General features: G+C 35.7%; 1 protein-coding gene across 9 annotated transcripts in view; it reads right to left on the bottom strand.

The window, feature by feature from the left end:
* BCLAF3 (BCLAF1 and THRAP3 family member 3) overlaps positions 1-15,076 on the bottom strand; it is a 52,475-nt gene that overhangs the window by 20,249 nt on the left and 17,150 nt on the right. For 8 of the 9 annotated variants that reach the window (XR_011565344.1, XM_070784551.1, XM_070784554.1 and 5 more), the window contains 6 exons: positions 13,984-14,553; positions 12,955-13,611; positions 4,651-4,826; positions 3,026-3,140; positions 2,223-2,286; positions 648-763 (listed from right to left, as the gene is read on the bottom strand). Coding sequence is in view for 8 of the 9 variants with exons in the window: in XM_070784551.1 (XP_070640652.1) it covers positions 648-763; positions 2,223-2,286; positions 3,026-3,140; positions 4,651-4,826; positions 12,955-13,611; positions 13,984-14,553 (1,698 nt within the window). In the remaining variant the exon portion in view is untranslated. The remainder of the gene's footprint in view (positions 1-647; positions 764-2,222; positions 2,287-3,025; positions 3,141-4,650; positions 4,827-12,954; positions 13,612-13,983; positions 14,554-15,076) is intronic. The other variant, XM_070784555.1, reaches the window with a different exon arrangement.

Here is a 15,076-nt window from a genome sequence, read left to right as displayed (position 1 = left end):
GGATCTACTGACAGTCAATGTGCCACTCATGGCATTAAGTACATCACATGTGTTAGTTCATGTGATATTTCTAACCTGTCCAACATAAATTGGTTATTCTCACTTTATAGAGGAACAGGCTCCAAAAACTAAGCAAGTTTGCCCAAGAGCAAACAGTTTATAAACTGGCAGAGGTAGGATTCAAACCCAGGTCTCCTCTGCATTATCTACTACACCTGCCTCTGCTTCATGGACAGACATCCATGAAGAGTTCTGAAAGAGGATAGCAATAACCTCAGGAAATCTTGCAATATTCAAAGAATACCAGAATCTAAAAGGCAGAATGTGTCAGAGTTTCAATCGGCTTGAGCCAAATAGTCCATATATTTGCTGGTATTTGCTCCTGCTGATATTAAAAAAGCTACTACACTTCTCTCTAGATCACAAAGACCTCAAATACTCACCTACCCCATAATTTTTATTGTTTCAGTGAAATAGCACATGATGACCACTGAATAACTCTGAAACATTTTAATAAACATATGACATGGATTTGAAGGATTAAATTCCTACACTAAAGTGAAAATTACCATCACACACACAAAATTGGAAAATATGCTAAAACCAAAAGCTCTCTGATAAAAGGATGTTTTTCATCTACTGATTACCTCTCTGCAGCACTAGCTATGTGAAAAATGTGCTCATCTTCATTCTGTAACCGTTCTTTTCTCCTTCTTTCAATGTCATGTCGTAGGTCACTTGGATCTATTATTTTGACCAGAGTCTGAGGAATTTTGACAGAAGACAAACCATTCACATTACTGTTAGTTGCACAAAGACCGTATTGAACAAGAACCCTAAGTTAAAGTCCTAAATAAGTTATCTTGTACTCATCTTGTTAATAGTAGTATAAACAGATAGAAGTATTTTGAGACACAATTGACAAAACACAGTCAGCAGAGTTCATAACACTGAACCAGGAATCCGAATTCTGGGCCTCTATACCAAAGAAAAGTCTATCTATCCAAGTATATTCAAAATGTTTTATTTAAAAAATAACAAAAAAATGAAAGTAACTTGAGTGTGAAAAAATTTTAAAGGAGAAGGGAAGAAAAATTTATGGCAAATTTGTCATAGGAATAAAGTACAACCACTTAAATTATGATGATATAGACTATGTGGAAGTAAACATGGAAAAACACTGAAAAGTTTACTAAAACTTGCAAAGTCTCAATTATAAAAAGGTCATTGGGAGTTGAGAGACTTTACATAAAAGGAATGTTATTATAGCTTATGTAAAAAGAAAAAGCATCCAAAATTGTATGTACTGTGACAGTGACCATGTTAAAATTTCAGACATAAGACTGCAAGGAAAGACAATCAAATAATACTTTGTGTTAAGTGAATTAAAGGTAATTTAAAAAAATCCTCAAATTTCCTATAAGTTTATTATAGTATTTTGATTAACAGAAATTTCCTGAAAATATCATTGATTCAATAAACTAACCTATCTCTATAAATTCAGTAAAATTGTAACCATACATGTGAAAAAAATTATTTATATATTTTATCATAAATGTATTTATTAAAATCTCTAAAAAACTCTTCACTCTCAATGAATAATTAGCAGGTTTTTTAGAACTTGATATACTTCTTCTAAAACAAGAGCCAGTTTTCTTCCCCCTTGGCTAGTTAAGATAGTTTTTCTAATAGCAATGAAATGAGGGTAGGCAGAGGTGGCAGGGGTGGGAACAATAAAAAAAAGTATTATTTTCATTATTTTGTTAGTTCATACTCCATAGAATCTTTCATATAATCTTCAGTAAAAAGAAGGGCAATATCAAATGAAACTAAGTTCTTTTGCATGCATTCCACATACAACTTAAAAATATATCTCACATGACTGCTTTGGGGAAAAAAGGTATCAAACATACTTTCTGCAAGATTTATACTGTGATGTTTTGGGATGAATATTAAACACTATAATTTTATGTCAATTTTACAAAGCTGTAAAATCCTTAGGGACTGTCTCTCTTAGGGAATATTTTTGTCTTTTGCCAGTGTTCTCTTTGCAACCTGGCTGAAAACTAGAATCACTTGGAGAGCTTTGTAAATTTCAGATTCCTGGGTCTCAATCATCCTTCCTCACCCACTTTACCTTTTTTACTCCCAATGACCAGTTCCCTTTCCCATTAGTTTGTCAACAATAAGATAATCCCCCATCAAAAACCATATTCACTTACCTGTTTTGAGTCATATACCATAGTTTGTTTACTCTGAAGCTCGGCCAAAGACATATCTATTCTCCTAAAATAATAAAGGCATATTACAATTAAATAATTATGTTATACACTGATACCTCGATTCCATTTATACAGAATGGAATTTGAAATAAAGCTGGTGTGTCTTGAAGGAAGAAAAAGTAATCTGCTATCAGGTGGTTTTTCATCTATGTGGCAGTCTCCCAGGACACACATATCCTGTAAACAACATCACAGTGAAGCCTTAGTAGTTCTCAAATCACTAGTCTGTGTAACCTTAAACTTGGCTCCGGTGATCTACTGCATTCTAACATTGATTCAACTCAGCTCACAAGACAGGGCGCACCACCTGCTTGGACAGGTGCCAGCAGAAGAAGACATATGTTTTCATCCGGCTGCCCTCAGAACAGTCATTTCTGAGGACATGAAGCAACCCATGATTTCAATGGCTCGACAACTGTCTTTCATTCTTCCAGTGATAACTTCAGTAGGCAATTACTATAGACACAGCAGAATCAAAGTTAGATAGGTAAATATTTTCAAAGTCCTGCACATTTAAACAATGCTAGTCATGGCTTCGCAACTTAGCAGCAGCAGTCATGGCTTTAATACAACCTAGTCTATCAACGTGCACTGGCCTAGTACCTACTTGGGTCAGTCCTGTTTTAGGCAGGAAATGCTGTTCTAGAGTCTACAGTAAACCCAAGAGGCAGGCAGCATGTTCCCACATCTTTTCTGAGGCTTATTCCCATGAGTTATATGGGCATACAATAATCAGTCATTACCTGTGAATTTCTGGATCCGAGCTCAACTTAGTTTCATTTGCATCTGCAGCTTTTTTAACTTGAATTTTTGAGAAACGCTCATGCAGAGTTATTTCAGATGGTGGAAAATAATTTGCTGCAAAAGGAAACAAAAAGTTTTATCTCAGTGTAAAACTGATTCCACTTAAAAGGTTATATATACAATAAGCACAGGACTAAGGGACTATTAAAAAAACATCCAAACTGCTTTCTCTTAAAAATATGGGACCTAAATTTATTTCACAGACTAATGTGTAGTGCTCACATGTTTTTTCCAAGCTCAAGCAACAGTAAATGGATTTATGAATGCAAAGATTCTGTTCCTATTTGGCATTCCTGCTTACTTGCCAGAGGTGAAAAAAAAAAATATTGGCTTTTTCAGAGAGAGGACCTTTCTTCTCCAAGGTAAGAGCTTCCTCACTGTTACTATATGTGGGAAGTAAAGCTGGCATAGAGCTCTACAGTTCACTTAGAGCAAAAATAATTTCAAAAACAACCCTAAAACATCAAAAAAATTCTGAACAAATGCTAAATGCTATGGTTACATATCACAGAAGGCTTCCTAACTCCCTTTTTCTTAGTGTTAACGGAAGTTCATGAAGACATTCTCAAAGTGCCTATGCTACAAGCTTTGAACAGAATAGACAGTAAGATAATACACTTGACCCATGAGAAAGCTACTTTAGCAATCCTTTTCCCTAACGTACTGCTCCTGTTCTGGGACAATCTCCTGGGTTTTTCTGCAATACCAGCTTCCTTTTTGCCAAGGACCACACTTCCTTTGGGTGAGAGGGGCTGGAATTGAGAAGGTGAACTGTTTCAAACTGTATTCTTTAAAGTAAATATATGCCATAGTTTGAGGGCTGCAGAGAAAATAATTCATTTGCAAAATGTTTTAAGAAAGTAAGAAAGATCAACACAATCATCTAGTAAGAAATATAAAATTAAAATTTTGAAATTCATGAAAGATCCTAGCTTATAATACGCAAAACTGCCTTAATTACACAGCATCAAAAAGAAAGTTATTCTACATGACTAAATTTTCCAATTAATGGAAACTGGCCAGAAGCGAAAGCAAAACACAACTCAATGAAAACCTTTAAAATATTAATTATGCAATTCCCTGACATCATAAAGTATAACAAATAATACTGGAGTCTTTTACTGATCACTTAGCATCACCCTTATGGCACAAAGTCCCAGTAACACCCTTGGGGGCTTTAGGAATATGACCAAATGACCTACACTTCCAGATTTCTCGAGCTTCTTGAGTTTCATATCTGGCTTTTGTTATTTCCTCCTTTATACTGGGTTATCGGTATTGTTTCTTTCTGCTCTCAGTACACCTGTCCTTTGCAGCAGCTAACCTCATAATTTTCAGTTTGTAATCTATTATGAGTTGAAGCACCAGATTATTGGAACTACATAAAAAGAACAACTGGCTTGAATTAATATGTGCTACTTTCTTCAACAGATTTCCTAATTAATGATTTAACTTATAATGAAATATTAATTACTATTACAATATCAGATATTTACCTATATCTCGTGAAAAGTCAGTACATTATTTTTGCGTTATCCCTAATGTATGTGCGAAATATACCAACCTTTAACTTGATGGATTATAGTTATGATTTGCTGAGCAAATTCTCCTGTAGGTTTGTTTTCAGTATTCTGAGTTGAGTCAAGATGTTCAAACACTGGATGAAACTTTTCACTTTTCCTGCCAACAGCAACCAAATCATGTGACATCTGTCTCTCTGTGGAATAGCTAGAAGCAACCCTAGAATAATTTGTAAATGTTTAACTAAATTTGAGACTATTCACTGAGAAAATAACTTATTAAAATTAATCAAGATAACTATAAAACTAAAAATATGTTTATTTTTTTCTTATAATTAAGGCACTAAATTGTATGCCATAAACATGTACAATAATGAGTAGGAGAAAATAGCTATAGGCACACAGTCTTGAGTTCTCCTTTTCAAATCAGAGATCATCAAATATTTTCCACTTTAATAATAAAATCTTCAAAATTCTAAGCTAAACAATTTTTACTTCAAAAAATACAGCATGGCATTGAAGACACTCAATATGCAAAATATAATCAGATTATTTTCTACTCCAAAATGTCCATAAAACTATAAAGCCAGCAAGCTGACACTATCTTGAAATACTACCATTCTTTACAAGCTGATATCAAACATAATAATGTTTCTGACTTCATAAAAATCCTTAAACCTCTATGTCAGTAATGAGCTGAGACTAGTATTTTGAAATCAAATTCTGTTTAGCTTAATCACTTACAAAGTCTCACTGAACTCTCAGAAAATAGCCTTAGTTGTTAGCAAAGTTATGATCATGAGAAGCAATGATACTGTTCACCCTAAATATATCCTTAAGGATATACTACCATTTATAATATAACCCCAACCATCTTACCATTTTAATACTTTCTGAATCTTAATAACTTTCATTAAGCACTTTCCTGACCTTCAAGTACCATTATAATTTTATGATTATGACATATAACAATTATTCATGCCAAACAAAGGGGCTCAGAGCTTACAAATATTAATTTTTGCAATACCTCTATGCAGAAGGTGTCATGATACTGAGACAATAGATGTCATTTGTTTTGCTTTTCATCCCCGAGGTTAAGCATTCATTTGCATGTAATCCTTCCAAATGTCATAGTGGGAAAGTATACTTTATTCTAAGAATGCTACTCCCGCTTAAAACCACTCAAATTCTTCATCTGGAGGCAGTTTATGCGTCAGAAAAGAAAATGCCTCATTATTTATATTTATTCCTCATTTTGGACCCAAAACGGCACTAACCAGCTTATACCCATTTCACTCCTCTGCATTTAACTCTGAATAGCTTCTGGCTCTTCCTAAAAAATAAGTTCATTATCCAAAGAATTAAGATTTACAACTGCTAGGGTTTTTTATGATTATGTTTCAGAATCCGAAGATAAATCCAAAAGAGAGCCCTGAAATATATTTTAAATAATAGCAGCACCACTAGAAAAAAATATCTCTTCATGCAACAAAAATCAATCGGATGGATACATTTGGGGCTGTGGGTGTACACATGCACGTATTTATTTACTGACGTCACTTAACAGCCATATATCTAAAACTGCTCCAAGGTTATGAAGGGCTTAAAGATATTCTTAACTGAAAATTTTAACTCTTCTAGCAAGATGGTTTTAAGTGCTTATTTTTAACTTCTCAGAGGAAAACCTTCCATCTGATTTTTCATGCTCCCTCTTAAATCAGCCCTGTTGACTCCCTGCCACAGCAGAAACATGGATGAGTGACTACGCCACAGGCTGATGCCACTGCCGTGGTTTCCTTGACTAATCAGAAAGACTTTCTTTAGAGGGCCCATTTCTCCTCCTAATTTGTTCCAAGCTTCTCATTCTACATCTGGTAACTAGTAAAAGACATTTAGTGATAAATGTTAGAAGCTAGAATGGACCTGTAACAACCTCTACTAACAAAGTAATTAGCCTCCAATTAAAATAAATAAATTTAAATAAAAAATAAATTAAAAAAAAGAATTACATATGCTTTCTTTTCAAAGGGGTTTAATGGTACAAAAAGCTCTTCCATACCCCCATAACAGCTTTACATTTTTTTTTTACAGGAGAAAAATAAGATGTTTAAATAGAATAATAAAAATGATCTATAAGGGGAAATCAGTTGATAACGGTTTTCATTGCAGTCTCAGTTTCCCCCAAGACAAAACCAGCTGATAAAGGCTTCCAGTTTTTCACCAGATAATTATTAAAATTTACTTGTAATTTATGATTACTGTCATAACTCTCATCTCCCCACTCCAAGTTCAACTCTCAATTCATAGGAATGCTGTGGTATACTTTGAAGCTATACATAATTCTTGATATTTACCAGTTTAAAATTTTTCTCTAGAGATACCCCACAAGATTTTTAATAAAAAATATAAAAGTGATCATCTTTCTAGAAAATATACATGAAAAGAATATAACCTGAAATTTTGTTTTTTAAAAATAACTATACTGTTGCTATAAGCAAAAACTTCTAGAGACTTCAAAATGCAAAATGTTCTAGGTAGTTTCATTTGCAAATTTAATCACTTCTTCGTTTATATTTTAGTATTTCCTATGACATTACTGATCAACAAGTTTACAATTTCACAAAATACCCCCAAAACAAATAGTTAAACTGGAAAGACCAAATGTTTTCATTTGAGATGCATTTTAGACACTTTTAAAAATTAAAATGTAGCCATCACCTGTATTCTATTAAATCTTCTGGGTTCTCTGTTCCCTCCCCCCACTTCACCCCGGTTTTCCTTCTCTATTTAAGGATATTTCCCCTGATGTTCATCTGAGTGTCATACATAACAACTAACAAAACGTTTTAAAAAACTACATTAAAACTTAATTTCCTCTTCTCCACAGTTAAAAAACCAACTGCCTGGCAAAACAACAGTAACAAAAACCGAACCACCAAAATCAATGGATAATCTCCTGCTCTCTGGAAGTTTACAATAGGTAACAAAATTCATATGACACATGTAAAGTTTTCCTTTCTCAGTTTTTTTCTAGCTAATAACTATCACAAAGCACTTTCCAAATCATAAGTTTGTTCTTGTCTTCCTAAGAACACATTTAGAATTTTTGGAGTTGAGGGAAATGGATTAGGGAGACTGCTACTCCCTTAATTCAACATCTCATTATTACTTTTTCACAAAAGTCCAGTAACTGGCCTTGTCAACCTCAGTGCCCTTTCAAGACACCTGATAGAAGGTGGCCAAAACTGAGCCCTCTCCCAGCAGCTAATCCTGTTACATCAGGCTGGCAGTGTGGCAGTCTTACCTTCACACCTCCTGCCCTTCTATTTCCTTTCCCTAGATTGCTCAGAATGGCACAGCTCAAAGTTCCTGGGTGTGTTTTCTGTCTTGTTAACCTACAAATGTAAAAGGTCTTTCATCTCATCTCCACATGTCTAAAACACACCAATCTTCAAAGCCTAGCTCACATGTCAACTCCTGAAAGAAGCCTTCCCTGAATCCCCCAGCTTGGGATCATGTGAATCACACATCACACACCACCTCACACATCACTCCACTGAGCCATAGTATTACCAACATCATCTTCTTGCCTCTAAGACCAGGGGAGAAGAAAACCTAATCCTATGTGGGTCCATAGTCCCAGGGCACCTTAACAGACTGTCTCACAGGGTAGGTCCTCAAAAAATATCTGCTGAATAAAAAAATGATAAAATGGAAAATGATGGCACAATATGAAATGTAAGTTTCACTTTAAAAGATGACAGATTTCAAAATTCTGAGATCAATTTTTGTTTTTTAACTTTCTTGGCTTACTTCAAAAATTTTTTTAACTTAATTTAGATAAATTTAAATTTTTTCATTTTTTATAAGAGAAAATCTCAAATATATTCAAAAGTTCAGAGAATCCTATGATGAGCCTGTAAGTCAGCTTCAATAGTTACCAACACATGACCAACTGAAGCAGACTCACAGATCCAAGAGGAACACCCAGTTAATTTGGGCCCCAAAAGGCATAGCCAGGTGACCTGCCCAATGTTACGAAACTGCGCAGTGACCTACTGGAAGACAAAGACCTATACATCCCAACATCAAACAGAAAGTTTACCTCCCTATACCAGGACCCCCAAGACTGAGTGAAACACAGGAATGAAAGGGAATCTTTTCTCAATTAATTTTTTAGTTTAGAAAATATATATGAGAAATATTAGAAGGAAAACACTCGTAGATTTTTGTGATACCTAGCAGCAAGTTAGCAGGTTTGTGTATCACAAAAACATCTCCATCCAGCTTATTTTGCCTCCAGCTGAACAGTGCCCATCACAGGTAAGCTTGTGTGATTAGGTTACCTTCCTTCTATCCTAGCTGTGGTTTTTCACTCTTTCCCAGCCTAAGCAGCACCTGTTTGCCCAGAGCATCAGGGCTCCAGTGTCTTCTGGGGCTCATCATCTACCTCATTCCCCTTTTAGAATGGGGAAAAATGGGTAGGGTCAGGGATGCCCTCTCTGTATCTCTTCACTGGGAAATAAAAGGATTAAATGCAAATATGGCTGAGGCAGTCAGTCCAATGCTGCCTTCACTAGCCAACCTTCTCATTCTAGATGCCTAGTGCCAGCACCTGGGAAGTCAAAGGAGCCTCAGTGCAGGTCCACCTGCCCCAGCTTACTCTTCTCTGGAGACTGGCATGCCCTCCTTCCCTCCTCTCACCATCTTCCTAGCCTGACCAAGGTTCAGTCTCTCACCTATTCTGTCCAATAGTAAACCCAAACTCCCTTCATCTGCCCCATGACTTTCAGATGTCTACAACAGTGAGTGTTTGGAGTTCATAACAACCTTAGTACAGATTTTCATATTGTGATGCTCTTAACTTCACTCTGAAACACAGTTATGACTCATATGTAACTTCTACCTCTGATAATGCAGTTTCTGACAAAGTAGGTCACTAGAAGGTCACTAAGTCAACTAGGCTTCTATTTCTCAACATCAAATTATAAAATTAAGTGTTCAGCATCTCTAATGAGGTCTACTAAAATAATCCTTCAAAATTGTTACTTCTATTGACTTTGTTGACAGAAGTATTAACTATGCACTGAACATTCAAGGAAGTGTCACCTACTGCTATTCTAGATACAAACTAATACCTAGAAAAATCACTAGGTTTCAATTGCACTGATAACTGGAAGACAATGTATCAAAACCGGACCCAAGCTAAGAAAGTAAATGAATATATAAAATGAACTGCCTTATTAGTATCTCCAAAAAAAGTGGATACTCTAGATTTTAACCAACAAATAACCTCTCTGCACTCTATGATTATTTCAGTTTTATTAAGCAGAAGAAAATCTAATTTATGTTGGGAGTTGAGAACATGGCTCTGTTGAGGGTATTAACTATTAAACCTTTGTTTTATGGACACTTCATCAGTCCACACATAACTAAATTCAACCCCACAAAATTCTTCCACATTCATTCATCAGTTAATAATTATAATCAGAGAGAAAGATTTTTGTTGATTATGATGCAGTGCCATACTGAAAAGATGCATATATTTATCAAGAAAAATCACTAGGTGACAACTGTATGTTTTCAACTGCACTGATAACTCAAAGAACATGTATTAAAACCTGACCCAAGCTAAGAAAGGAAATGAATGTATAAAATGAACCACCATTTATACATTTTAAACAAATGTATAAAATGAAGAATCAAGATTCTTCAAGTCTTTAGAAAGAACTTACAGTGAAGCTCTTTATTACACAAACCATTCTGTAGGTCCTTGTCAGGTAATTCAAACATGTACTGACAGGTCCCGCAAATGGGCCATGAAATTCACAAGACAGTTTATAAATTCAAAACAAAAGGTACAGCAGCCTCAATTTTAGGAAGCTCATTTTTGTGACACATGATGAAGATTGAGCTTCTATTTCTCAATGTGAAGTTATAAAATTAACAGTGTAAGCATCAAGTTTAAGGATCTTACCTTAAGATTTTTATCTTAGGACCTTATCTCTAATAAGGTCTACTAAAATAAAATACTTCAAAATCATTACTTTTAGCATTCTTTGAAAATGTTACAGCAATTTATTAATTCTAATTTAAGTATAAAACATTTATTAAATATTTAAAAATTCAAGATTTTATTTTTAAATTACTTTTACTATCATTTTAAAATTAAGTTTTTGTGATTTTACTTTTATGTAAAAATTCAAGATTTTTGTGATTTGATTGCATGTAATTTTACCTCAAAAGAAAAAAACTGTAAACAAATATTAAATACTGAAATATGTAAAGGTGAGTATAATTGTATCTTCACTTTGAAATGCAGTGAAAAATTAAGATGGAATGATAGATGAACAGATGTGATTACAGAAGTAGAGTAAAATGTTAATTGTAGACTCTAGGTGGTGGGTATATAGGTGTCAAGTGTACAGTTCTGTATGTTTTATTTCAACTTTCAATTATATTTCAATTATGTTTCAACTTTTCTGTATGTTTGAACATTTTCATAATATAAGGTTAGAAAGAGAAAAATCTTAAGGTAAGACCCTTAAACTTGATGCTTAGAGCAACCTTTATACTCTTAAGATTAAGAACTAGTAGAGCCTTTACGGAGAAGGCAATGGCATCCCACTCCAGTACTCTTGCCTGGAAAATCCCATGGACGAAGAAGCCTGGTGGGCTGCAGTCCAGGGGGTCGCGAAGAGTCGGACACGACTGAGCAACTTCACTTTCACTTTTCACTTTCATGCATTGGAGGAGGAAATGGCAACCCACTCCAGTATTCTTGCCTGGAGAATCCCAGGGACAGGGGAGCCTGGTGGGCTGCCATCTTTGGGGTCGCACAGAGTCGGACATGACTGAAGCGACTTAGCAACAGCAGCAGCAGAGCCTTTATACTCTTAAGATTAAGAACGAGTAGGAAATATAGCACAAAGTGACTTAAGACATATTATATGAAATAGAATGTTGCCGTTTAGTCACTAAGTCATGTCTGACTCTTTTGCGACCCCATGGACTGTAGCCCACCAGGCTCCTTTGTCCGTGGCATTTCCCAGGCAAGATTACTGGAGTGGGTTATGACAACCATATATATAGTTATATACAGTTATGACAACCATATAGAAAAGTAGCCCCAAAAAGCTGTATCAAAATATTAATAAAATGGTCCTAGGGTAGTAGGATTATGGGTGATTTCCCCCTCCCTTCTATTTGTCCAACTTCTTCTAATATAACCACATATATAAATTCTTTCTGTGTACATATAAATATACATATGTATATTCTAAGGTATTTTTGCAAGTATAATGAATGTAAAAAAAAATCAGGAAAAGGGACAGTTAAATCTAACTTTAAAGAAAGAAACAAATGTATTTTGTTTTTTGTTTTTTTAAAAAAAGACTATGGGGTTTACCACCCTCACTTTTACATTCTAACCTTGGATTTTGTTCCCTCTAGTTTTTTATTCAAATACAGATACGAGTCAACTATGAACATAAATCACCAAATCAACATGGTCCATCACTTTTTAACTCGCATGCTGGTAGTGTATTAAGATAACAAACAAACTAGCTGATGCATCCAAGTGTCAGTGCCTTATTATTCTCAGAATCCATAAACAGAGGTAATAGAATAAAGCGTGCAATCCACTTTAGAGGAATAAAACCTATTACAAAAGTAGCCTTTTTTGTTAAAGTCTCATTAAGCGCTAAACCAAATGTCTTACAAATTGGCCTCTTTATAGACTCTAGCCTAATTCCTCTATCTAGGAGAAGCTAGTTGGTTGAGCTCCACTCCTTTTGAGATGGTAGCAAGAACCACGTTAAGTCATCCACCTCCTTGAGACACAAGGGGACATATAGATTTGATCCCCAGGCACGGACTCAGATCTAAGTCACTTCATCTCTCAAGGCCTCATGGTCTTTCTCTATAATATCAGGGCCTGCTGAAAGGTCCCTTCCAGGCCAAAAATTCTCTGAATTTCATGCAATAGGGAAAACAGGCTTTGAGAAATTGAGCAAGGAATAGGTCTCCTTGAACACTACCTGACCTATTTGTGGGTATAGAAAATGTGGAAACATAAAAACACATAAATTCATGAAGAGGACCAACTCCATAGAATGCCCTGCACCCCAAAAGCATCTTCAGATACAAACACGGAAACAAACATGACATCATCCTGTATTACTAAATCACGGGATTAATCCCCATTACAGGGCTTTTTTGAAAAATCTGGCAATTCCCACCCCCTCACTTGATGAACTCTAAACATACTACGAACTCTATTTTCAAAGCTAAAAAAAAGGTGGCAGAAACAATTATTACACATCATTAAGAAAAAATGAAGATAATACCTAGATTTATTCTGTCCTTGCTGCACATCTACTTTAACTGTGAGTGACTTCTTCTTAAGAAAGACAGATGAAGGCTTCAAGTCGGAATCACTATTATCAAGTTGGTTAGAGGAAGAGCTGCTCTCTTTACTGCCAGCCCTTTCTTTCTTTATTTTGTCCTTCCGTGTGTCCTTACAGGATCTCAAATCAACATCGCTTTTATCTGAGTGGGTTAAGGCAGCACAGTCTTTCTTAGATGGCTTAGAAGATTCTTTGACTTGCCCACCTTCAGTCTCTCTCCCTCTTCCAGCATGAGAACAACTGGACTCTCTGTTCACAGGGCCTTTTTGAGAACCCAATTTTCTATCTTCCTCCTTAGGGTACTTCTGAGCTCTTTCATCATAAAAGTCCTTGTCGCCATCTGAGGTCTTCCGATATTTGTGGCGAGAATCACAGGATACCTTGGCTGCTGAACTGGTCTCTGGGAACTCCCTTGGAGCATATCGATAAGTTTGGGTTTCAAGGTTCCGCTGATCTTTCTTCTCTTGGTAAGGAGCAGAAAAATGCCTGGATTTCCACTGCGGGCTCCTGGCAGGCTCTCTGTTTTCATACCTCTCCACATCGTGAGGTCTTTTTGATGTGTGTCCGTATTTTCTGAAATCATGATCCTCAGGATACCTGTGTTGACATAAAACAATTTACATTTGCACTAGAGAGAAGAAAGTGAGAATTTATATGTGTCGAAAGTTGGGCAGCATGGCTTTAAATGCAAAATGTAGTGGAAAGTTAACCTATAATCTCTTAAGCCAGCTCATAGATGCACAAGGTTACTTACAGAAAATAGCATCTTTTAAAAAAATATATTCTAGCCATCTACATGATTTACTCTAAAAATAAACACTTCACTACTATCAGTAGACCCAAACTACATTGCAATGCTTTTAATCTTTTAGACAAAAGCTTTTCAAGGTTATCTTCAACCATAAAGTAAACAGACTTTTTCATTTGAGGCTTTATATCAAATTATGCTAGTTTAATATTTTTCTATACCTCTTCTGAAAAGAGATCCTTTTCTCAAAATCTTCAGAGCCTCTTCTAAGTGACTGAGAGTATTTTTCATCTTGTATCCTCTGGTACCTCGGTTCAGCTTCATGCCAATGTCCTTCGAATCTAAAAGAATCTGTTGTTGATCTCACAGGTGGTGTCCCTCCTTTTTCACTTCTTCTATTTCTGCGGTCATCAGGAATATATCTTCCTTGTGCTTTCTGGGGATAACAACTCCTCTGGTGCTCTCTGTAGAACATACCTTCTGAGTGTCTGGGCACATATTGAGCTCTTCTGTTACTATCATCTCCTCTTTCTGGTAAATATACTTGGGGAGGCTTATAAGTATAAAACTTTTCTGAAGAGTTTCCTCTTATGTTTGGAGAAGGTGATCTATGCTCGTAAGATCGGTACTGTATATTTTCATGAGAAGAAATCCTTGGTTTACTCTGTCCATATTTCTCATCGTCCATTCTCCAAGTGATGGGTCTTTTGGGATCCTTCCTATAGTCGTAGCCATAATGCTCAAATCTTTGCTTGTAGTGTTCAGAACTTCTAGGCACTGGTGATAAAGACCTATGTAAACAAATACAGAAAAGTTTAGTCCATTCAAAGATAATACACTAAGTTGGTATTACAGTGACTTATCCAAATAAAACGTTTGCTTTCCCCTGCCTCTTCCACTCAGATTCATCAGTATTTGATATCTGTATTCTAAATTGTTCACTTGGGAGCCTGACTATGCTTCTGCCCAATTCAACACGCATACTCTTTTCACCTAAACTAATATACCCCATGTACATATCAAAATGGGCTGAGCACAACCATCCTTCTAGAGGAGGACCAGCTTAGGTACTCAGCAGGATCCATTTTGGAAGATTGCTGACAGCAAAGTTCTGGCAAAAGGGCCCGTCAACAAAGCTTACGTCAGGTTCCATGGTCAAGTAAGAAATAAGGAGAAAGAGGGTTAGAGTCACACAATTAAGTGTGCAGGAGAGTCTCTGGAAAACCGAACATAATCTCTGAAATCAAAATAGATTCTAAGAGTTTATGTTGCATATCAAATCCAAACTCAGACCCCAAACTGATCCCACAGTTT

The sequence above is a fragment of the Bos indicus genome, chromosome X (assembly GCF_029378745.1).
Source record: "Bos indicus isolate NIAB-ARS_2022 breed Sahiwal x Tharparkar chromosome X, NIAB-ARS_B.indTharparkar_mat_pri_1.0, whole genome shotgun sequence".
In the NCBI taxonomy this organism is placed as follows: domain Eukaryota; kingdom Metazoa; phylum Chordata; class Mammalia; order Artiodactyla; family Bovidae; genus Bos; species Bos indicus.
The sequence above is the reverse complement of the archived record's forward strand: the minus strand, read 5'-3'. Positions and strand labels throughout refer to the sequence as shown.